General features: G+C 40.0%; 1 protein-coding gene across 5 annotated transcripts in view; it reads left to right on the forward strand.

Annotated features, from left to right (window-relative positions):
* Nucleotides 1-25,173, forward strand: part of MAN2A1 (mannosidase alpha class 2A member 1) — a 169,590-nt gene that overhangs the window by 102,946 nt on the left and 41,471 nt on the right. For all 5 annotated transcript variants that reach the window (XM_051853587.3, XM_089313110.1, XM_051853589.3 and 2 more), the window contains 4 exons: nucleotides 14,572-14,737; nucleotides 16,115-16,333; nucleotides 17,390-17,512; nucleotides 21,847-21,961. In XM_051853587.3, the coding sequence (XP_051709547.3) occupies nucleotides 14,572-14,737; nucleotides 16,115-16,333; nucleotides 17,390-17,512; nucleotides 21,847-21,961 (623 nt within the window). The remainder of the gene's footprint in view (nucleotides 1-14,571; nucleotides 14,738-16,114; nucleotides 16,334-17,389; nucleotides 17,513-21,846; nucleotides 21,962-25,173) is intronic.

Consider the following 25,173-nt stretch of genomic DNA (forward strand, 5'->3'; position numbering starts at 1 on the left):
AGACCTCTCCCTCTGTCTCTCTCTCTCGTTCTCTTTCTCTCTGTCTCTCCTTCTCTCTGTGTGTAACACTGACTTTCAAGTAAATAAATAAATTTAAAAAAAAAAAAAAAGAAAGAAAGAAATTAGGCTACCTTTCAAAGATCGACCTACCTGGGTCTCAGATTTATTGTAAGTACTTAAAGTAAACACAGAGTGTTGTAGATAGGCTGTTGACATGTGTGTTTTCCTGGGAAAGGTGTTCTTTTTTCTCGTGACATTTTGTCTGCATTTGCTGTGAGTGATGTTTTCCCTAGTGTTTCACAGCCTCTTTATTCCATTCATTGGATGGTAGAGTAAGGAGTCTTGCCCAGGACCAATATGTTTTCTACAAGTGTTTTCAAAATAGAGTGGTTTGTGTTTTTGTTGCTTTCATATTATTACTATTTACACTAGGGCTGACTAATAGGAAGAGATGTGACACCAATAAAAAGTTATTTTCTCCTCTGCTCACCTTAAAATCTCACCCAAGATAGATTTCATTTGTCAACAAAGGTATGCAAAGTGAAATGAAACATTTTCCATTTCTGTCTTTAACAACACAGCAACCTTATTTTACTGTGTTAACTTCTAAGGTCTTTTTTATTTGCAAAAATCAGCTTGTTTGTGTAATATGTGTTCTTCCAAAGTTACAGCATTTTATTCATTGGAGAAATGAGATTTTCTTCCAGTAGATGAAAATTACATTTTGATTGAACATCATTCCTTATGCAGTCACCCATATCAGAAAATGGCTACAAATGTGATTTCTGAATTGACAAGAAAATAGAACATCTTAACGTTTTAGGTGAAACAGATGGTATTTTGTTTTAGGCAAAACTCAGAGTGAAAACAACTTAATTGGTGATAAGACTCCTGGGGTCAGCCAAATTGTGTGCAATTTTTGTGTCTTTTTTTTTTCATTGCTTTCATATCAAGAGTTTTAGTATGCTTATAAAGGGAAGGGTATCCTTTTGTCTTAACTATTTTCTGTTTTGTACTGAAAACAGTTGTAAGGTTTTGTTAATAAAAGTTGTAACAGTACATGTTTACATTTATGGCTCTAGGTAGGGGTTTTGCATTGTAGCAGAGCCCTGCAATTTGTATTTGTGCCTTTGACAGGTAGTGCTCCAGCTTGGGTGTGCCCACCTGTTGTATGACAGTGATATTACTACACTTATTTCTGGGTCGTTGAGCTTCAGGCAAGTCTCATCATCAGTCTTGTGAAGGGAGACCTGCACCCAGAGTCACGACATGGATTCTAGTCTCACCTCTGTCACTAGCAGTTTCCTAGTCTTGAAACTTCAGTTTTATCTTCTGTATCTCTTGGGGGATGTGGGGTCCAAATAGGTGATCCCTAAGGTCACATCCAGGTGGCATTTGCATTTCTTGTTTGTTAAAGCATAAATCATTTATGAAGCAATCATTTGGGTAAACACTAGGAAAGAAAGTTTTTGTGTAGGAAGCTCAACTTTGGAAAATAACCAAGTATGGCCAGGAACCAACTGGAACAAATGGTAAAGAAACTGTCTTCTAGAATGTCACCACAGTTGCAAAACCAAGAGCTGTTGTGTGGCACATCTCCTCTCACCGCCTCTTAGAACACAACTGGACAGCTTGCTGAGGGAGCTGCCCGTGTTGTCATCTCAGCAGCTGGGCAGTGGCATCTGTGTCTGTGCCACGTGCCCCTCGAGTGCCTTGCCCAAGAGCAGGGCGGCAGCAGCCCCTCCTCGGCCTCCCCACCTCGGAGCCCGACTGAGGGAGATGCGTCTTTCTCGACCACTTCAATGCCCACAGCGCCGTGAGAAGGACACGGAGCCACTCGCCACATCTGTAAAAAGGGTATGATTGTAGGACTTTGTAGGGTGGGTGTAAAGCTGAAAGCAGTTAAGTCCAATAAAGCACAAGTTATATGTGTGGTTTCAAAGGCTGCTGAAGTGCCAGCTGTTGTTACTGTTACCATATCGTCTGAAAAACATCCTTCTACCACCTAAGTCAGATTGACTTTAGTACAATTTTGTTTTGTCTGTTAGTAATCTGAACAAACACACTTCTCTACCCAAGTAGTATTTTCTGACATACAGCTGTCTGGAATATTTACTTAATAGCATCATCTGAAGTAAGAACTTTCCATAGTGATGTTTTATGTAATTGTTGGGTATTTGCAGAAACCACTTAGTTGAACAGCAGTGGTCTTGGGCTCTGCTGTCATGTTAACTGCTTCCCAAAGGGCAGCTTCGTCTTTGCATTTGCTCACATGTGTGGTACACCTGTTGACCTGCCCTTTCAAATCTTGTCCTTGGACAGCAACTATCCATGGGATGATGAGAGTCACGGGTATTTTGTCCAGGAATTTTAAGAAAGTTATTTCTCCTATATGTAGAATAAAAAATATGCAGAAAGCAGAGTTTCTCTGCGATAGAATTAGTGTGTTTGACAGTGAAGGCCTCTGCAGACTGCCTGTGGTGTCTCGTAACCTGGAATTCCAAGCCATAACAAGATTTGAAGTGTGTTTTCAAGTAAGACATTGTGGATGTGATACAGTCGTAGAAATATGTGAGGATATTTGAGCGAGTTAAATATATAAGAGCTTTAAAAAAAAGTTCACCTATTAGGTAATTCAGGTAAAGTAACTTCCTGTGTTCAAGGAAAATCCCAGTTGTCATTGCTGAAAAGGATGTTTTGTGCTTGAATGCTGAGTAGTTTTTTTCTCTGAGATCAGTCCATATTTGTTACTAAGCTAACTGGAGGCTTCCAGCAACCATTTTTAGTTTTTCCTCTTGCACATCTAGATTTCAATATTTGGCGGTCAAAGTTCAGTGTTTGCCTCCTACTCCTGTTTCATAGGAGTAGGTTAGATGTGGCGGACATGGAACTGTGTGAATCATCTCACATGTGTGCATGTCTCCTGTGAATGTGGTCCAGCCTACAGAACTCAAAGATTTAAAAAAAAAATAGAATTTAAAGACATTAAGAATAATCACCTTGGCCAGTGTAAAGGACTGTCAGTCATTTGCTCTTTAGGTAGCATAGGTTTTGTTTTTTTCTTGTGTGCTTTCTCCTCCATGTTAGCAGTGGGCACTGTGCTGGGACTGGGGAGCTGGGCTGCGTTAGGCCCTATGGCCAGTGCTTGAGAAGTAGGAGGGGGCTTTTGCAGGGAGAGGCAAGAACAAGAAGGGGTTGGGCACCTTTCCTTCAGGCGCAGCTTAAGGCCCATTATAAGGATGCCAGCTCTTCTTGCTGCTCTTTGCCTTTTCAAGTTTGCTTGATGATTCAAGCTTCTTTTCGCCTGTGTTTTGTGGTAAATGCCTTTTGTTTTGTGATGTGTAAGTGGAGCTTCATCTCCTTTTTCAGCAATAGTAGTGCATCCTGGTATATTAGTTTTCTGTTTGTGTTTTTAGAAATTATCAGCAAACTTGATAATAAATTTAAAAATAACACAAATTTATTACCTTACATCCTGGAAATCAGAAATGCGCAGTCATTTTCCATGGGGCAAGCAGAGTGTTGGTAGAGCTGGTTCCTTCTGCAGGCTTTGAGCGAGAATCTATTTCTTTTCTTTGTGCTCTTGCTAGAAGCCTCCAACATGCCTTGGCCTCTGGCCACTCCCTCAGATAGTTCAACCTCCTTCTGTTGTCCCTGACCTTCCTCTCTGTACACTCTTCCTGCATCCCTCCTAGAAGGACTCTTGTGATTACGTTGGACCCACCTAGCTAACTTGGGACAATGTCTTAATCCCCACATCCTCCATGTAGTCACATCTGCAAAGTCCTCGGAACATTCATGGGTTTTGAGGATCACAACATCTTGCAAGACCACTCTACTGCTTACCATACCTGGAAATCTGCTTTTAATATTTCCAGTGAAAAAATATGTTCTGAGGTGCAGAAGAGCAGTTGACGAGACTCAGGATCCATCTGTGTGGGTGGTCCTCAGGTACATCCTGACGTTAGACTTCAAGAAGGCTAAACCTGGATTTATCACCTTTAGCCATTCGGTGTTCACTCTCGGTAAATGGCACCACTGCATCTAATGGATGATAATTGTGGACTTTTCCTCCTGTTTTACTACCCAGCCTTCTCCAAGGAATCAAAAAAAAAAAAAATGTCCTACTGATAAGACAGCCTGTGTTTTTCACAAATTTCTTCTTTTTGTAATTCTGCCACTTCTTGGACAGTTCTTCAGCTTCCTGCCTGGGCTGTTGACGCCTTCTACTTTAGTATTCCTGCTTGGAACCTTCACTCCTTAAATCCTTCTTAAACGGGGTAACTAGAGTCAGGTATTAGACATGAGAATTTGACCTTGTTAAAACTTCAATCACTCCTTGTCACTTTATGGGCATAGCAGATTAACTCCAAGTTCCTCTCTGAGTTGAGATCTGTCTTTCTAGCTTCATGCAGTAACATTTTTGAGGTGCCTTTTACTGTGTAGATTCTGGTGGTATTTGATGACCTCCATGTCTGAAAATAACGTTCTGTTTCTTGTGTCGATTAGAGAGCTTTCTTCTTCTTCTTTTTTAAGATTTATTTATTTAGAAATACATAAAGTAGTAGCAGGGTGGGTGGGTATCTTCCATCTGTTGGTTCACTGCCTATATGGCTGCAACGGCCTGAGCTGAGCCCATTCAAAGTCAGGAGACAGGAGCCAAGAGCTTCAGGGGTGCAGGGGCACAAGGATGTGGGCCAACCTCCACTGCTTTCCCACGCCATAGCAGAGAGCTGGATTGGAAGTAGAGCATCTGGAACTCAAACTGGCAGCCACGTGCGATGCTGGCATTGCAGGTGATGGCCAAACTTGTTATGTTACAGTGCTGGCCCTGGGTTTTATATATTTTTATAATTTATTGAGAATTCTTTGGGTATATTCTAAATTATTCTTATGTATTTAATAGTATAACAAACATTTTCTTGTATTTAAAAAAAGTTCTAGTGGTGGTGTTTGGCACAGTAGTTAAGATGTCTGTTGGACCACCCTCACCCTCATTGGAGTGCCTGAATTTGAATCCTGGCTTCACTCCTCATTCCAGCTTCCTGCTGATGCACACCCTGGGAGGCAGCAGATGATGGCTCAAGTGGCTGGGTCTCTGTTGCCCATGTGGGATATCTGTGTTAATTTCTCAGCTCCTGACTTTAACCTGGCTTGGCCTTAGCTGTTGGAGGCATTTGAGATGGGAGCTCTCTGTTTCTCTACCTTTCAAATATTTAAAATTAATTTAAACAAATTTTAAAAATATAATGGAAGATATGCATAGTTTTTATGTAAAAAAATTAAAAATTCTTCACAAATATTTATTGGCTGTTTAATGACTACTAATACTGTAACCTATAACTATACTTTGTTAACATACTCTCTCCTTTAATTATTACATTGATTAATAAATACAATGCTTCAGTAGTTTAGCTGATATCTGTATTTTGGTAAATCTTCAAGTCCTTTTTCTCTCATTTCTTAGCTTTTTTAGATTGAGTTCTTTTTTCACACAGATTGAGAATCTCTTATCGGAAAATAATTGGAGCTAGCAGTGTTTCAGATTTTGGAATATTTACATGTATATGATGAGATATCTCGAGGTTGGGACCTGAAGTTAAACACGACAGTCATTTATATTTCATTTATACCTTATCCAGCTAGCCAGAAAGTAATTATATGTGATGTTTTTAGTGTGCCTGTGTTGTGACCGTGACTTGGAATCTTCTGAGCTGGTTTCATATGTGTTGTCATGTCTCTTTTCAGAAGTTTCAGATTTTGAATTTTCAGGTTACAGATGCTCCACCTGAATTACATCTTTTCATTCTAACTTGTTGGCTATATGTGATTTTACTATTCTTTTTCTCTTTACTGTAGAAAAGCAAAGATAGCTTTGTATAGTCTAATTAAAGTGTACTTTCGTGTTGTTTTTGTAGTTGATGCTCATTGTATTTTCTCACATTTTTAATCCCCGCTTTGTGGTCTCCAGTTTTCCTGCAATTCCATGATTGTGTTAGACATGGTTTTCCTTCTCCTTGAGGAACACAGTATTTCTTCTAATAAAATTCTTTTTGTAACCAGTACTCTCAGTTTTTGTTTGTCCAAAGCCATGTTTAATCATGTTCCAAAGAAATTTTTGCTGGGCATGATGTCTAGTTTGGCAGCAATTCCTGCTTTTTGTTTTCTTACCACTTTAAGTATGTCATCTTGATGTCTCCTGGCATCCGTCATTTCTGAAGATCCATCAGCTGATGGTCTGGCTGTAACTCCTGGGACAGCATAGCCTCATTTTCACTGCCTGCTTCTAAGAATTTTCCTTTTGTAGGAGATGGCAATGAACGAACTTCACCTGCTGTAGCATGGCCTGTTTTCCTCTGGGGTTCCAGAGTTTATGGTATGTGGGGGCTGATTTCTTTAATTTGTTTTGGAAAATGTTTAGCTATTCAGGTATTGCTGTTGTGCTGTATTCTTTCTTACTTATTGATACACATTCTCTTTCACTCATTAGGTCTTTTTTCTGAGTCTCCCATGTCCCTCACGCTCTGTCTGTATTGCCAGTCCTCTTTTGACTGTTTCAGCTTGGATATTTCTTACTGACACCTCTTCTGCTAGAGTACTTTATTATTAAACACATCTGTAGAGCTGTTCATTTCAAATGTTCATCCTTTTAGCATTTCACTTGATTATGTCATAATATATTAATTTCTGTGGTTAAATGCTCTGCCCTTTTATTTCTTTCTTTCATGTTTCTCCCTTCCTTGAAAAAATTGTTCATTGTGCATTTTAAAGTCTTCAGCTAACTTCAGAGTTTGGGTTGTCTGTGACTCTGGTTCTTTTGTCTTTTTCTGCTTGGTGTTTGGTCACGTGGCTCTGTCTTTTGAGGTGCCTTGTGATTTTATATTGGGTGCTAGACGTTTTGTACAAAATTTCTAGAGGCTACAGGAAACTCCTTCTTCTAGAATATAATACTCCAATCAAGGTCTATGCTAAATTGAGACAAGAGATTGTCTCTCAGCCTCGTGTTCATCTAGACTTCTAAGTTTTCAGCTAATACCTGGTATATTCTGTAGGCCGTACTCCCTGGTGGGTTCTGGAATATCCTGAGATGTCTGTGCTCTGCTTTGCAGAAGCTTTCTGTTTAGGTTTGAAGCTTCCCTTTCTGTGCAGCCCGGTGGTTGGCACATGTCCTAATGAGAAAACCCAGCTGTGTACCTGAGGCCCCCCTAGTCCCCACCAACTGATCTGTTGGCCTCTTTGCCCCCTGTGATTTCCTGCAGGCTTTGTATCAGCTTTGCTTGCAACTCTGAGCATCTCCCTGCTGAGAACTGACATGGCCCTGGGTGAAAATGGCTGCAGAGGCTGCTCACTTCTCTGAAGTGCTTTCCTCCCCCTCAGCAGCGCTCTGTTGCCCTGCAGCAAACGGTTACTCTCTTTCATCTGCCCTTTCTAGTTGGCTGGTAGAAGTGAGAGCTCCTGTCTGTCATCAACTGCTCGTCTCTTCTCAAAGTGGAAGCATCATTTATTTTCAACTTCAACTTGATTTTTTAAATAGTTATTTTTTTCTTTTTGAGTGTTTATATTTGTGTTGATCTGTAGAAGCACTTTATGTGTTTCCTAAGTTGACATTCTTTAATCTTACTTTTTAACATAAAAAGTTTTAGGTTTTTGTCAAGCTTTTACTTACTTGGATCTTTCTGTTATGGTTAGAAAGCCTTTTTGCACCACAAATAGTATATTTATTCTTCCTGTTAATTTTGTTTTTTAAATTTTCAAATTCATCTGGAATCAGTGTTGGTATATCATTCTGATGTTAGCATTACATAAAGTTTGTTGATTAACTTGGGATGAGTTGGGTTGTTCTTTGCATTGTTTTAGTTTTCTCACATAGAATGATGTGTCTATTCATTCTTATGTCCTCTGGTAACATTTTCTATATAGACATTCATTTTATAGATAATTAATTTTTTGTTTTGGTTGGTCTCCTGTTCTAACTGGCCCTTTGTGTGTGCATGTCACGGGGTACACTGTGTGCCTTGGTCTCATCGCTTACCCTGTTACAGTGAACCTAGCAGTTTGTTTCTGCCACTTTCCCTCCCAGACTATATAGAGACTATGTATTCACACTGATGGAGTTTAAACCACAACACACACCAGGCAGTTTCTTCTCTCGTTTTTGTTGTTTTTAAATTTAACCATAGACACTTGGTTACTCTGAGTATTCTCTGTGCTGATGGATTTATCTCCCACTCTACCTCCCAGCTGCTATGTTAACAGAACTCTGTTTCAAGATACCATTGTTACCGCAGGTATGATTGTGCTCATTTCTTTTATTTAGATTTATATGTGCCTTAACATGCCAAAAAGAAAAAGGTTGGGGTTCAGGGGGAGCTTAGGACATCTCACCACCCAAGTTCTTCTACTGCATGGTGTGATGACAGGCCGGGCCCTTGGTCAGGTCTGTGAGCACCCTGTAAGGAAAGGGAGGAGAGGGATTATACTGACATTCTACTTTGCATCTGGCCTTAGTTAGGGGTTTTTCTAAGCTTAATGTCCCTTAGCACTAATAGTGATTGGCTCTGATGATTGTACAGACAAGTCTTGAGGAAATGAGGTAGCTTAGACTCTCTATGGCATGCGGGGTGATTTGAGCTTGACTGGTTGACTTGAGTGAGTCGCAGAGCTGTGATTTTGAACATCTGATGTATCTTAAAAAAGACTCTTTGTTTTTAATGTCATAAGTTTTTTTCCTGACACTATGATAAACATTACTTCATAAACTTGGAAAACAAGATGAAATAATGTCAATTTCAGATCTAGAAATTGTAATTTTTATTAACATGCAAATTTGTATGTGTCTGTATTCAGCTTCTGTGTGAAACTTTGTACTCTTCTGTGCGTTGTTTCCTGATGAGATTACTTAGAGAAGATGAACATATTCTTATTTGTAATGGATTTTTTCATGTGCTGGCCTTAAAACTCAAACCAGGGCTGTATTTGGCATAGCAGTTAAGACACCACCTCGGATGCCCCCATCCCATATCAGTGTCTGGGTTTTGGTCCCATCTCTGATTCCATTTCCAGCTTCCTGCTCCTGCCTACCTTGGAAGGCAACACTGAGCGGTTCAAATACCTTGGGTCCCTGCCATCTGTATGGGAAACCCAGATTGAGTTCTCTGCTCCTGCCTTACGCCTGACCCAGCGCTAGTTGTTACAGGCATTTGGAGAGTGAACCAACAGATGGAAGATATTATCTGTCTCTGTCTCTCTGCCTTTAAAGTAAAATGAAAATAAGTAAGTAAAAGTCAAAAGGATCAGAGTACTCCTTGGCTCGTGCCTTGTTCTTCATCCTCTCTGTGACCTTGGCTCTGTCATGTCCCCAACTTTACAAAGGATTTAATGACCCATTTTGCATTTGATGGGGGAAGGGGCTCAGAATAATCAAAATGAAAATGTTCTGATAAAATCATAAAGTCCTCCATCCATCACCTGTTACTCACACATTGTTTTCTGCTAGGTACATGAAGTCACAGTTATTTTCCATATAACTTTCTGGTGTTTGCTTAGCTGTTTTGTTTTTTTTTTCTTTTAAGATTTTTTAAAAAATTATTTGAAAGGTTGAGATACAAAGAGGGGGAGATGGAAGGAGGGAGGGAGAAAGTCTTCCATCTGCTGGTTCACTCCCCAGATGGCTGTAGCAGCCAAGGCCAGGCCAGACTGAAGCCAGAAGCCTGGAACTCCAGCCAGGTTTCCCACATACGTGAGTGGCAGGGGCCCAAGTCCTTGGGCCATCCTCTGCTGTTTTTCTAGTCACATTAGCAGGGAGCTGGTTCAAAAATGGGGCAGCTCTGGGTCTAGCACCTTGGATGCCAGCATTGCAGGCTGGGCCATGATTCAGCCCGCTTTGCCACAACACTGGTCCAGCTTAACTGGTTTTAAACTGTACTTACAATTTAAAAATATTTTTCATTTTTGTTGTCTCTACCCATTTGTAGTGTTTGTAAGATGTTTCCTCAAATACTGTTTTTGCCTGCCGCGTGCCATGAGGTCCTCGGACTCCCTATCATATATCGCAAGATCTTCTCTTTTCCCACTTGCAGATTTTCCTTCACAGATACGATATATGTGAGATGTAAATAGCCTGTGTTCATCCCGAGCTTCCTGAGGGGGAGACTCTGTGGCCCTCACATCTCTGAGGACAGGACTTGAGAACAAAGGTTTCCATAGGAAACCCTGACTGTCTACACGACCCTTTGGTGTGTGGCCTTGGCCTGTGAGGGACAGGAGATGGCTCCCAAGTGAGGCTGAGTCCTAAGCCCTGGTGTGGCCCTCCCCAGCTGGCTGAATCTTGGCAACGTGGCTGCTGCTGCTGAGGCCAGCCAAGTGGGAAAGATGGAGGAGGACTGTGCCTGGTTGTACTGGCCTGGGCACACACAGCAGGCACTCTGAACGGTAATTCCAAGAGCCGGTTGACCATGGGGCATAGTCCTACTCTATCCTTCATACTGTCCCAGAAGGAAGCCAGTGCATCATTCCCATGTTAGTGGATGCTGATTAGATTTGCCAGAAGGGAAGACTCATCAGTTGCCACTGTTGTCTTTCTTCATGTGAAATATTTCTGTGAGAACACAAAGGAATTTTGAAAATGCTCATCCTCAATAAAGTCTTCAAGGATGGAGCCATGTGTGTGGTGAAATTTCAGTTTGTAATGAGATTCGCAGTGTGACATGAATTTGACAGGTGCCCTTTTGTTTTTCTCCGTCCCTTCTTCTCCCAGCCAAAAGTAGCTTGTCTTCTGCTTCCTAATTTGGCAAGTAACTCTTGGGTGCCATTTCTTCTTGAGGTGAGAGTTGTTCTTTGTTTAGAGAGAATTCAGGGAATCGCCTGTAACCCCATGTCATGGGGGCTGGTGTCACACTGAGAACCAGGAGACTGGAGGAAGCTTGGTGACAGAGGATGGGTAAGAAGCTGATGCTAGTGTAGTGTTGTGTGTGTGTGTGTGTGTGTGTGTGTGTGAGAGAGAGAGAGAGAAATATGTTAGAAAAGAAAAAAGCGTTTTGAGCTTCTGTACAGTTATTCCCAAGGCAAAGTTAAAATTACCCTTCCTTGTTTTCAAGATACAAATATTATTCTTTTGTTGTTGTTGTTAGTATGGGTCAAATATAGTTTACTTTCAGTGAGCAAATATGACACTATAATGTGATACTGAAATTTCTTGCTTCACTCACAGCTAAAGTCCTTAAGAGGCCTGAATGTTTGGGGCTGTTGGCGGTATAACAAAGGGTTGCCTACTAAACATGGCAGTCGCAGTGATTGTTTAGTTTGTGACGATATTCTAGTGGATTATCATTGATTTATGGTCATGCTTTCTCGGTGCTGTACTGAAAATGCACATAGATAGTATTTGTATGTGTGTCAGATAAATTTGTGCTGTGAAGCACTTGAAGAACATGCTGTGAATCTCTCATTATGTTAAATTATTTTCTTAGCGCTGCATTATACTCATTTTATACTCTACACATTTAGTTTTTGAATAGATTCTTGTCATGATAATTACATAATCATTTAGTACAGTAGAAACATCGTTATGGTCAAATACTAATTAGCTACTAACATGAAACAAAACAGAAATGAGTTCACAGCTTACTATAAAAAGTGATTGAATATGGTACAAAACCAAATGTATAGTTAAAATTATTATTTGCTGTAAGTGAATCATTTTTTTCTTCCCTTGGGAAGGAGTCAGTGTTCTGAATGCTTATTACCTAATTTACTGCTTGGGTGCACATTACGTGGTCTTAACACGGCTGTCCGGGCCAGTTCTGTGCGCTGGATTCTGTGAAAACATGCCGGCAGGCAATCTAGGCCTCGACTTGCCATAGGCTCCCAGCTGTGCTTCAGGCCTTCTGCAGAATGAGAGCGCTGACCTGTCTTTAGGCTGTGGTTGTCCAGAGTTTTTCATTACCTAGCTCCAAAAATGGCTGGGAGTATCTGTGCTAAAGCACTCATTTCTGGGGTTCTGGTTTGACCATCTTTGGTGCAGACAATGACCTTCAACGCTCTTCTCCCCAGGGTGTCTTAGCATTCAGTACTGCCCTGCTGGTAAGTGACCCCTGGCAGTTGTGGTTGTCCACGAGTGTTTGTGATGGCAGAACACTCAGCCCAGTAGATGTAAGCACTGATGCCTTACAGAGTGCAGATGAGCTGACAGATCCCTCAGACCGGCGTCTGTTGAGCAGACTTCCCGAGGGAGCATCACCTCCATGCTCCTGAGAATTGCCTCCGTGGTTACAGTGGGGTCTTAGCTAATGCTGGGAAGTTTTAGTGCTCTTTGTAAAACATGCTTGTGCCTGCACGGCTTCATCATCTGTCCTTTTTTTTGTGGGGGGTTGGGGGGGTAGGCAGATTTAGTGAGAGAGAGAGAGAAAGGTCTTCCGTTGGTTCACCCCCCAAATGGCCGCTGCGGCTGGTGCGCTGTGCCGATCCAAAGTCAGGAGCCAGGTGCTTCCTCCTTGTCTCTCATGAGGGTGCAGGACCCAAGCACTTGGGCCATCCTCCACTGCCTTCCTGGGCCTCAACAGAGAGCTGGAATGGAAGAGGAGCAACTGGGGCAGAATCCGGCGCCCCAGCCAGGACTAGAACCCAGGGTGCTGGCGCCACAGGCGGAGGATTAGCCAAATGAGCTGCGGCACTGGCCATCTGTCCCTCTTTTTTGTATGCATGTGGAGCCCCAGTGAAGATAAACCATGCAAGTTAGGGCTTTTAACCTTATGTATACTGTGATAAGCCCAACAGGAATCAGAGACATTCTTGTGTTCATGTTGTGACCTTTGACATTTCAAAATATTGTTTACACTGTAACATAACTCTTTCCTGATAAACAACAAGAAGTCAGATGTTTCACATATTTCGTGCTGTATCCTCTCCCCCAACTCCTTTGTTTTTTCCTGTTGTCTTTGCTTTAGTTTTTGGTGACTGTAGGTATTCATACCATTTCTTCATGAGTGATTGGTAACACATTGACAACAAAAATACATAGGGCACACACACAACATGAGAGAACAATGACAGGCTTTCTGATGCATGACAGTAAACACCTGCCAGCTTGCTTCTACCATTCCTAACTACTGGGGGGGGGGGTGGGGGGAGGTGGGTGTTATCTGGCTCTCTGGTTCTTTGCTCTTGCAGTTACAGATTTGAATAGGAAAAAAAAAAAATTCAGATCATGGAACTATTAGCTAGTAAACCAGTGAGTTTTATTATCCTTTTTGAAGTGTTCTTTGATTTATTTGAAGATAATATGATGCAAATGCCAAATAAAGTCGCAAATCTTGCAAAGGCGTTCATGAAGTCTGTCATGGGATGATCTAGAATGTTTCCACTCATAGGCAAAGCTAGGGAGCTGTGAGGATTTGGCAGAGGTGTGCTGATGAGAAAATTAGGAATGTTGAGTGCTTTCAGTGAAAATTACTTGAATTTCAGAGAATTAGGGGAAGACCTTAGGAAAAATGAGGAAGTCTTTCAATATTTTATACAAATATAGTTATGTTTGAAACCATCCTGTAAAAATTAAATGTTATATGAAGGAAATCATAATGTGCTAATATAAAATATTGGAAAAATTCTGTCAGAAGTAGTTCCAAATATTGCCTAAACTCTTTCTAGTAGTTTGGATTTTTCTTTCTTGACCTTAGTCTTCAATGACTTTTTTTTTTTTGCCATTATTTATTATACAGTTTTGGCCCTGGGACAGGCATTTGGCTAGGACTTCCACATGGCCTGTCAAAGTACCTGAGTTCTCAGCTTTGCTTCTGATTCCAGCATCCTGCTATTGCAGACCTTGGGAGGCAGCAGGTGGTATCTCAAGTAGTTGGGTCCCTGCCAGCCATGGGTGGCCTGGATTGATTTCCCAGCTACCAGCTTTGGCCTCTGCCCAGCCCTTTCCATTGCAGGCATCTGGGAAATGACTCATAGATAGGGAACTTTCTCTCTCTTTACCCCTCTCCCTCACCTCTCAAATTAAAAAAAGCAAAAAAGATTTTTTTGGCCCCCATTGTAAGTAGATTCACTTCATGTAACTTGCTTTCCAGAACTGATTTCTTGAGAAATAGGGCCTCTGTATATAAAATATATATGCGAGTTATATGATTTTCCATGTATGGCCATACAGGTTGCTCTGTTAGTTGCCTACAGTGAATGTCAAATTCTTAATTGTGATTAATCACAAAGAAATTATGAATTTCTTATTCAGCAAGCTTAGGCAGGAATCAAGGTATTAGTTTATATAGAGATGATTCTTGTAGACATATGAATAAAACTATATTTGTGTAAGTCATTCTTTAGGATATGGAAAAATCTTTGTTACATATCTATTAACATCTTCCATTTGTAAACCATTTCAATCTATAGAAAGTGCTTTTGAGTCATTACTCTTTGTGTGGTGTTTGTTTTAAAGGGATTGTCTGTTTTCCCAAGGGTTCTACCACAGTGTCCCTTTAAATTCTCTGCGTGTTGCCTAAAGACTGCCTATGAAGCATGTGAAAGAAGTAGAAATATTGTGAGACCCTGATAGTGAAGCTGCTGTTTTTGCAGGCACCTTGTGGTCTATAATCCTTTAGAGCATGGCCGAAGCACAATGGTCTCCATCCATGTGAGTTCCCCCACGGTGCAGGTGCTGTCTGCTTCTGGAGAAACTTTGGAAGTCCAAGTCAGTGCCGTGTGGGATGCGGAAAGGACTGTTTCACAGACAGCCTATGAGGTATGTAGTGGTGATAGAACCTGAAGAGGCACTGTCAAAAGCATGGTTCATGTCTGCATTAGGGCCCCGTGACAAGCTGACCCATTGTGCTACTGCGCCGGCCTGTGTGAAGTGGTGAACTATAAATGCCAGCGCATTGAACTGGCCAGTTCAGTGACACTGAAGGGAAATAGGAAGATACTTCAAAAAGTTTGTGGGAAATAGAATATTCAGGTGTAAAAGAAATTCAAAATTCATGTATATGGGGGCTTTCAGACAATTCTTAAAAAGTGTCTATAATGAAAAAATTATGCTTCAGTTTGAAAATTTTTGTGTACAGCTTAGGTTTAGTTCCATTTTCCCAATAACTCATAGATCCTGTTTTCAGAATATTAATATCTTTGTCAATAGGTATATGTTATTATTAGAATGTTAGTAAATATGTTTTATGTCTTTGTAAATATATATATGTACATATAAATTTTATTCTAAAAAATGAAGTCACTACTTAAAAATTTTTGCTTTTTTAATCTAACTCAGTTTAATGATAATGATGCCTGGTGAAATTGAGATAAGTACCACCGTTAATAATTTGGGGTGGTTTCAGCTTTTCAAATTGAAAAGGCGATAGAATACATCACGGACAAGAGACATTGCAAAATAATTAAGGTGCTTTATGGAAAGTCGGGGATCAAGTAATTGATTTTGTGTGTATAAAAGCTTCTTAGCATAAGCAACATTAAACCATATCACTAGAAAAGTCCAAGTTTTACAGTGTGGAGTGTAGAATATGCTGTACTTCTGGAGTCATAGTTATCAATGGGGAACCCTAAAAGGGAATGGCTTCTGCTGTCAAAAGCCATACTGACTGTTCTTATCTGTGCATGATTCTTTAGCTAGAAGAAAATATGAGAGAGGCTTCAGTCAGACTTCGCAGGAAGCATCCCCTCTAGAGGTGGAACAGCTCCTGGAAGGCGGGGTCATGTGTAGACCTGTGTGCATCCCCCAGGCCTTGCTCAGTGTCTGCTAAGCTTCATGCATTTGATGGTTGGCACTGGCTGAGCAAGTGTGTTTACTTGTACCATTTTCCAGCATACTGAAATACACTGCACGGCATTTATAGTAACTAGGAAAAACGATTGCTTACAGTAAGCCCTTCCTTTCATGGAAGAAAACGTCAGTGTGTTTGATAGGCCTACCAGCTTGAGGTTATTAGGTTGTGTGTATCAACTGAGATGTGGATCCTCTGCCCATTCAGCATCAAAACATTCGCAGGATAGCATTATTCCCTCTTTTTCAAAAACACGGTAGTTTGTTGATTTAACCAATAGTGTACATGCTTTGCCTTTCAGTGGATAAGATTGCTCTTTAACAAAGTCTCTCCTCTCTCTCTTAAAGATTTCTTTTGTAGTACATATACCACCACTGGGACTGAAAGTGTATAAGATTTTGGAATCAGGAAATTCAAATTCCCATTTAGCTGAGTACACCCTGTATAATGGTGAAGCAAAAGATAATGGAATTTTCAGCATGAAGAATGCAATAGATGCCAAAGAAGCTATAACTATAGAGAACTCCTTCCTTACACTTTGGTTTGATCAATCTGGGCTTATGAAGGTATGATTTTACTTTTTTAAGATTTATTTACTTGAAAGGCAGAGTGGCACAGAGAGGGGGAAAGACAGACAGACAGACACACACACACATACACACGAGGTCTTCCATTCACTGGTTCACTTCTCAAATGGCCAGAACAGCTACAGTCAGGAGCCTGGAATACCTTCCAAGTCTCTCACATGAATGGCAGGGTCCCAAGCGTTTGAACCATCAGCTGCTGCTTTCCCTGGCACGTTAGCAAGAAGCTGGATCACAAACAAAGTAGCCAGAACTCAAACTGGTCCCCCAGTACAGGATGCTGGCATTGTAAGCCGTCGCCTAACCTGCTAGCGCTGACCCCCTGAAGGCACATCGTGGGTTGTTCTGAAATTCGTAGTCTTACCACTTTTTTTATGATGTGCAGATTACCTGTGCCAAGGGGAAAAAAATCTTAAGTAGGGCTGGACCAAATCTTTTGGGGAAACGGCTGGAACTGGATGTTCCCTCAGTAGCCACTTGCTATTCACAGGTGTGTGTTGTCTGGAGCTGGTGCCAGACTTTGGGTAGTTCTGCTCTGTGGCTTGGCACTGCTCCATGAGTTAAAGACAGAAGTTGTGACTGTTCAGAAATGTTTGTGGAAACTCTGAAAGCAACTTGACTGAATAAAATACCTGTTGAATCTAACAATAAGAAATATGAGAATGTATTTGGCATATAGGTTTAATTTTAATTTTGGATTTTAAATTTTAATTCACTTCTACTGTAGCTTACAAAAATACTGATCCATGCGTATTGGGACTAAAAAACAATTCTGTTCCCTCCACAGAACGGTTGAGAAGCACAGCTGTAGAGAGCTTTGTTTATTTCTGCTTGTTCTCAATGAAGTGTTCTGATTTTGTTCCTAGTGTGAAAGTTTTAAAACCTAAAGCTAAGTATAAAATTTTGGGTGTTCAAGAGCTATGGATATTAGCAGCTTAAATTAGCAGTTTTCAACCTAACCCGAAGAATTTTTTTTTATTGATGTAGAACATCTGTTAGTAGTGTGTTGCTGTAAAGTTATTTTTTCTTTATCTTTAGAAAATGGTAACCAAAGAAGATGGCAAACACCATGACATAACTCTGCAGTTTTCATGGTATGGAACTACAAATAAAAGAGACAAAAGTGGTGCCTACCTCTTCTTGCCTGATGGCAGTGCCAAGGTATGTGGTGCTGAGGCAGTGACAGTGGGAAACTTACTCCGAGACTCCCGAGGGAAAAATATGTGTGTCTCCTTGTTTTACCATCTGTTCTGATAGGAGTAGGTCAGCTTTTGGCTGCAATATTTATTTATCCTTGTCAGCACTTACCAGTTTGTTGTTGAAAGTTAGATGAACCATTAACTTGTCAGAGTTGGAATTCAGTTAGGTTGCTCCATGGAAAGATGCCTGATAGGGTGTAAGCTTGGAGTGCCGTTGTACCCGTGCAGCACCACGTTTACACACAGAGGAACTAGCCAGCTGGGGAAAATAGCCTGTCCACGAGACATTGTCTCCTTGTTACCTTTCAAAACTAATTTTTCTGATCTTTGACTGTAAGGATGGTATATGTGAACTCTATCACTTCTTGAAAATACAGAAAACTCTGAAGAAAGCAAAATTTACCAACTAATCCGCAATCCCATGAAAAACTATTGCTAGCATTCTGATCTACAACTGTTTTTATTGTCTTCTATTTTATGCATATCCAAATTCCCCCCATTGTCAAGTTTTGCCTTAATGCACATACGTGATTATTTTTCATTTAAAATGATGCATATAACCTGATGGCATGTTTCATGAACACTTAATTTTAATACACACTATTTCAGAATTTTCTGATGTTGTATATGAACTTTCTCCCAATTCTTTACCACTATAACATTGTAGTAAGCTTCTTTGTAGCATTCTTTCTATGTAATTCTGATCATTTCCTGAAAATGACCTTTAAAAAAGTTGTTTTTATAAGTAGATGAAGCTATGAGAATTAACTCTAAAACTTGTTTTCAAACAGTACTTTATACTTTGTGTGTGTGTGTGTGGGTGCAAATTGTTGAAATCTTTACTTAGTATAGAGTTGGTCTTCTGTATATAAAATTAATTCAAAATTAATCTTAATGAAGAATGGGATGGGAGAGGGAGTAGGAGGTGGGATGGGAGTAGGGGTGGGAAGGTGGGTATTGGGAGAAGAACTGCTATATTCCTAGAGCTGTACCTATGAAACTTCTGGTCATTAAATAAAAGCTTTCTTAAAAAAGTTTTGCTTGTAAAGGTAGTTAACAGAAAAATGTTTTTCAGTAATACTATTTTGGTTACAGTGACTTTGATTTTTTTGTGCATTTTTTTCATATGTGAATTTTTTATTTATGCCTGTTGACTATGTTTCTATCAGTGTTCTTTGTATTTTTAAGTACTTTTTTTTTGTTCTTTTTTTTTAACTTTTATTTAATGAATATAAATTTCCAAAGTACGATTTATGGATTACAATGGCTTCCCCCACATACCGTCCCTCCCACCCACTACCCTCCCCTTTCCCACTCCCTCTCCCCTTCCATTCACATCAAGATTCATATCCATGGTAAAGTTAATCCTCATCTTGCATGTTCCACAATTTTCACTTGGTGTGTCATTCTTGTTAATGATATTTACTTTATTTATTTATTTAAGATTTCTTTTGTAAATAGCTTTTAATTTTTGTGTAGTCAGTTTTGTATACCTTTTTTTAAAAAGTCTTTTTCTTTGTTTTTGTATCTCTCCAGACTTTGCTCAACTCACGAGCAGTTAAATATTCTCCTTATTTTATTAGGGATTTGTCTCCTAAAAAAACTTACTTTTATCCTACGATTAACCAGAGTCAATTGTTAAATATTTTAGAACATTGTATAGGCCACAGTTAGGACTCTTTTTTTTTTTTTCTTTTGGTTGTTTGTGTTTTATAAAATCAATGATGGCTAAACTTCAGCTCCTAGCAGGTATCCCAACATGGCCTTGGATCTTCTATGTTTTCTCACTTACCAGCTTTTATCATTTCACAGGCAATTTGTATTGACTGACTGCCCTTATACTTTTGCTTTGGGAATGTTATGGATAAGTAATAGTTGATTTATTTAAAACTATTTCATATCTGTGTAGCCCTGATGTCAGACAGATAGAGAGGATTCTTATATATTTACATCAAGAAAATAAAAGCATATAAAGAAAAGAGTGTGGAGAATGCTTCAAAAACTGGAAAAATGGAATTCAGATAAGTTTGGATTTAGAAAAATTTGAAATCCATGTATAGTTTCTTCATAACTAGCATTTTCCATGATGTGTTTGAAGATCCTTCATTTGCATGAATTTTACAAATTTTTGGCACCAAAATTAATTTATCTTGTAATTCCATTTTCCATGAGCCTTTTTACAGCACCTTTGAACCAGAAAAAGGCAGGATCTCAGAAATCATCACCCTAGGTTCTCATCTCTCTCCGTGACCCGATAGCCATGCAATAGTTAGGTAGAAGAACTCAGTATAACTATTAAGCATTTTATGAACTTCAGAATATTTTTCTCCAGCAGAGGGTTAAATTTGGAATACTATTAGACCATTCTGAAATGTGTTTACTGCATAAGTAGTTCACATTGCAAGCCTAGCTCCTTATGCTATTGTTGAGCTAAGGTATCTAATACTAGAAATATAATTCTTTATAAATGCTTTAAATTTATTACCATATCTCATAAGATATGTGCTCTATTCCCATATTTTCTGGAATTTAGATTCTAGCCAGTGAAAACTAAACTAGTGTTTTTCATGTAGTTTTTTTTAAACTTTTATTTAGTAAATGTAAATTTCCAAAGTATATTTTATGGATTACAATGGCTCCCCCCCCCCATAACTTCCCTCCCACCCGCAACCCTCCCATCTCCCACTCCCTCTCCCATTCCATTCACATCAAGATTCATTTTCTATTATCTTTATATACAGAAGATCAATTTAGCATATATTAAGTAAAGATTTCATCAGTTTGCACCCACATAGAACATAAAGTGTAAAATACTGTTTCAGTACTAGTTGTAGCATTACTTCACATTGGACAATACATTAAGGACAGAGATCTCACATGAGGAGTAAGTACACAGTGACTCCTGTTGTTGACTTAACAATTTGACACTCTTGTATGGTGTCAGAAATCTCCCTAGGCTCTAGTCATGCGTTTCCAAGGCTATGGAAGCCTTTTGAGTTTGCCAGCTTCGATCATATTTAGACAAGGTCATAGTCAAAGTGGAAGTTCTCTCCTCCTTTCAGAGAAAGGTACCTCCTTCTTGGATGGCCCATTCTTCCCACTGGGATCTCACTCACAGAGATCTTTCATTTAGGTTCTCTTATTTTTTTTTCCAGAGTGTCTTGGCTTTCCATGCCTAAAATACTCTCATGGGCTCTTCAACCATATCCGAATGCCTTAAGGACTGATTCTGAGGCCAGAGTGCTGTTTAGGACATCTGCCATTCTATGAGTGTATCCTGCTTCCCATGTTGGATCATTCTCTCCTTAATTCTATCAGTATTAGCAGACACTAGTCTTGTTTGTGTGATCCCTTTGACTCTTAGACCTATCAGTGTGATCAATTGTGAACTGAAATTGATCACTTGGACTAGTGAGATGGCATTGGTACATGCAATCTTGATGGGATTGTATTGGAATCCCCTGGCACATTTCTAATTGCACCATTTGGGGCATGTCTGATTGAGCATGTCCCAAATTGTACATCTCTTCCCTCTCTTATTCCCACTCTTATATTTAACAGAGATCACTTTTCAGTTATTTAAACACCTAAGAATAATTGTGTGTTTATTACAGAGTTCAACCAATAGTATTAACTAGAACAAAAAAAAAATACTAAAAGGGATAAAATATTAAATTGTACATCAACAGTCAGGACAAGGGCTGATCAAGTCACTGTTTCTCATAGTGTCCCTTTCACTTCAACAGGTTTCCTTTTTTTTTTTTTTTTAATTGTGCATTACACTCAGCCACTTCTTTCTAGTGGCAAGTTTTATAGCTTAGTAAACTGTGATGAAACTGTTGTAATCACTTCCCATTTGCCTTCAGGACACTCTGTAGCCCTCCATCCCACCTGTCCTGGTCCCTGAAGATTTGACGGTCATAGTTACATTAAATGCGTGCCTGGAAAATGCCACTGCTCTAGAACACTTACTGTTTCTAATAAATGACTATATGAACAACACAGAAGGATTCTAATTAGAAATTTTTATAGCTGGGAGAAGTGTTTATAGATCATCTTGGCCAATCAAGTTGTAAACATTTTTATTTTCTATTTCAGCAATGATTTCAATAATAAAAAGCCTTATACTCAATTTTTATGACAAGTACACATTCCGATAACTTGGAAGGTTTGTTTTTCATTTAACATTGCAAATATCAGGTAGTACTTTTTGCTATTCTGGAAGCTCTAATAAACATTTCTTAGCAAAGTTTGGAAGCCAAAATATTTTTCTTAAAAATGTCATTTCCTCCTCAGCCTTATGTTTACGAAAAACCACCCTTTGTGACAGTGACACGTGGAAGGATGTATTCAGAAGTGTCTTGCTTTTTTGACCATGTTACCCATCGAGTCCGGCTCTACCACATACAGGGTAAGGAAACACAAATGCAGTTGTGAGACACATGTATCCTCATTCTTGAATTCGTGCTTATGTTTTTAATAAATTGGAGGTTGACTTTTGAAGACGAGATCTGTCTAAACTTGGTAGCATGTTTGCAGTATGATCTACAGTATAATATTTACCCTTTGATAATTAAAAATGGTAAATCCTTCCACTCCTTACATAAGTTGTTCTATTCTTCTGTGTATCTTCTCATTCTTACTGTTTGTGTTATTCACAAGCTTATTAACTAGAAACTTTATTTGTAAGACTGAAAAGCAGTAGAGTATTTTTGATTGATTTTTAAAAATGGAGATTATGTCATGTAAATTTTAGTTAGAAGACAGCAGACTAGCAGTGAAACACACACACACACAAACAACCTGCCTCACTGAATTATAGAATGTATTACACATTTTCACTGGAATATAAAAGGAAAAATGTTCTTAATTAGTATTTGTGTATAGCTCTTTATCCAGTAAAGAATAAAGTCAGGCAATTGTTTATTGCTTTTATGAGCAGCAGCATTATTAACCAAAGTTATGGGAAATAGGCTTTTTATCCTCTTAGAAACTTAACCCTGGGCACTGAAGCTAATCTGCATGGGCTCTGTGTGGGACTGAAGTTCACAAACACTCACACTTGCCCAATTATGTGGTATGATTCGGTCGGAATCTACTGTTTTTTAGAACAGCGTGCTTATCCAACCCCAAGTTTATTCTGAATAACCAGGACATTCACTGTGCTCTCATACAGACAATTGTATTTTTTTTTAAAGATTTATTTATTTATTTGAAAGAGTTAAAGAGAGAGAAGGAGAGAGAGAGAAGTCTTCCATCTCTGGTTTACTCCCCAACTGGCCACAAGGGCCAGAGCTGCACCAATCTGAAGCCAGGAACCAGGAGCTTCCTCTAGGTCTCCCATGCAGGCACAGGGGCCCAAGGACCTGGGCCGTCTTCCACCGCCCACCCAGGCCACAGCTGGATTGGAAGTGGGGCAGCTGGGACTCAAACTGGCACCTATATGGGATACTGGCACTGCAGGTGGCGGCCTTACCTGCTACGCCATAGTACTGTCCCCCAGACAGTTGTATTTTAATGGAAAAGTTATTTGTTGAGTGTGACATGGCATACTCTTTGGCACAGACCCATATCATTAGGCCTGGGGCTTTCTCTCAGTTGTGCTAGGCCAATCGTGTCCCAGGGTAAATGCCGAAACAACTAATCCTGCAATTCCAGTCTCAATCACGTATGTTTGCTTCATTGCCTCTGCTGTGACTTCATCCTGCCTGTCAGTGGCACCGCATCTCCTGAGTGTTCACTGGGTTTTGCAGGGCTGGAGAGCTGTGTATGTAAAGCAGGTGGGTCGCCTCTGCTGCTGGTGGCCATCCCTCAGGTCACCCCCGTGTGTGAGTGGTTGGTTTGGAAGTGAATAGCCTCTGGCCTGCCTGTGTACTTACCCAGCAAGCTGCTTTCACGGGGACTGAGTGCTTGTCCTTTTGCCTCTGCCTCTCCTTTGTCCCCATATCTCCCTCTCCTCACCATGTCAACTAATAATCTTTCTTTTTCTAACATTTATTTTATTTATTTGAGAGGCAGAGTTAGAGAGAGAGAAGAGAGATCTTCCATCACTCCCCAAATGGCTGCAACAACCTGGCAGGGCCAGGCCAAAACCAGGATCCTGGAACTCTATCCAGATCACCTACATGGGTGCAGGGGCCTATCTTCTGCTGTTCTCCCAGGTGCATTAGCAGAGAGCTGGATCAGAAGTGGAGCGGCTGGAACTGGTATCTGCACTTATGTGGGATGTTGGTATCACAGGTGGTAGCTTAACGTGTTGTACCACAGTGCCCTCCACAACCTAGCCTTTAGTGTGGGAGCAAGAGCCTTTGAGATTTGACCAGCTCCTGGCCTTCCAGAGTGGCAGTGCTTGTCTCTCTGTTGCCTTTGGCATTTCTCTAACTCTCAATGTGGTCCGCATCTATTTTCTCTTCCTATGCATTTCTTTTCTAACTTCTCTTTTCTGCCTTGATGTTCTTATGCAGAGGCTGAATAGGCATATTGCCTGTCAAGCAGGTGCATCTTTTTTTTTTTTTTTTAAACTTTTATTTAATGCATATAAATTTCCAAAGTACGACTTATGGATTACAATGGCTTTCCCCCCATACCGTCCCTCCCACCCACAACCCTCCCCTTTCCCACTCCCTCTCCCCTTCCATTCACATCAAGATTCATTTTCGATTATCTTAATATACAGAAGATCAGCTTAGTATACATTAAGTATGGGTGCATCTTTTATCACCAAACTACCAGTCTTGGCCCTTCTAGCATCCCTACCAGTTTTCACAGTATTCAAGGCCTGCAATTTATTGCTATAGAAATGTCTTAAAACACCAAAACATAATATTGTGCTAGTGCTTGAAGTCTCCAGAAATCTGATCTCTCAGTAATGGAAGTGTTTTTAAAATGAAATTTAATTAGTGAAGAAACAGATTTTTCTGAATAGGGCCCTAAGAGTGTAACCATAATAATAATAAAAAAAATATCCAGACCTCAGAGTGCTTTGGATTTCTCTGTGGGGAGAGTAGACTTAATGTTGAAGTTTTTCCACCCTAATATTTTTTTAGAGCTTGAAAGCAGAAAGCTTTAGAAGTTTGTGGGAAATGATAGGTCACTAAATTAAGTGAAATGCAAGCTTAACTTAGAGTGCTTCTCTGGAAGAGCTACTGTATTGCCTGGATTGAACTGGAAACCAACACATAAAACCTGAAGCACACATGAATCTGTTTTCTCTTTAGTCTGGGTACTTTTTTTTCCAGCTTGAAAGTGCTTGTTGGAGGATGGAAATGCTAGCATCCTCTGACTGACTTTCTTCCAAACTCTGAACTGTCCCATGCTTGTACTTGTACTTAATCCCCTTTCAGCATATCCCCCTCCTGAAGAATGCCATCCTAATTGTGGAGACCCAAGGTTTTTTTCAGTGATTTCTGTGACCACCTCCCTCTGTCATTTTCTTTGACACATCATTGCATGAAGACTCAGGTTGCATGGCTCCTGGCACATGAGATTTGTAGGGAAATCCCCAGTCAAATCTTTAGGGTGCTCAGCTCCAGTCATTCAAATTCCCTGGAAGGGTAATCAGTCATCAGGGGTTTGGTTGTGTAGTGCCAGGGCATCTGTACTAAGAAATAGTTGAAAGCTCTT

This window comes from Oryctolagus cuniculus, chromosome 14, assembly GCF_051225735.1.
Source record: "Oryctolagus cuniculus isolate XC-2025 breed Fujian yellow rabbit chromosome 14, ASM5122573v1, whole genome shotgun sequence".
In the NCBI taxonomy this organism is placed as follows: Eukaryota; Metazoa; Chordata; class Mammalia; order Lagomorpha; family Leporidae; genus Oryctolagus; species Oryctolagus cuniculus.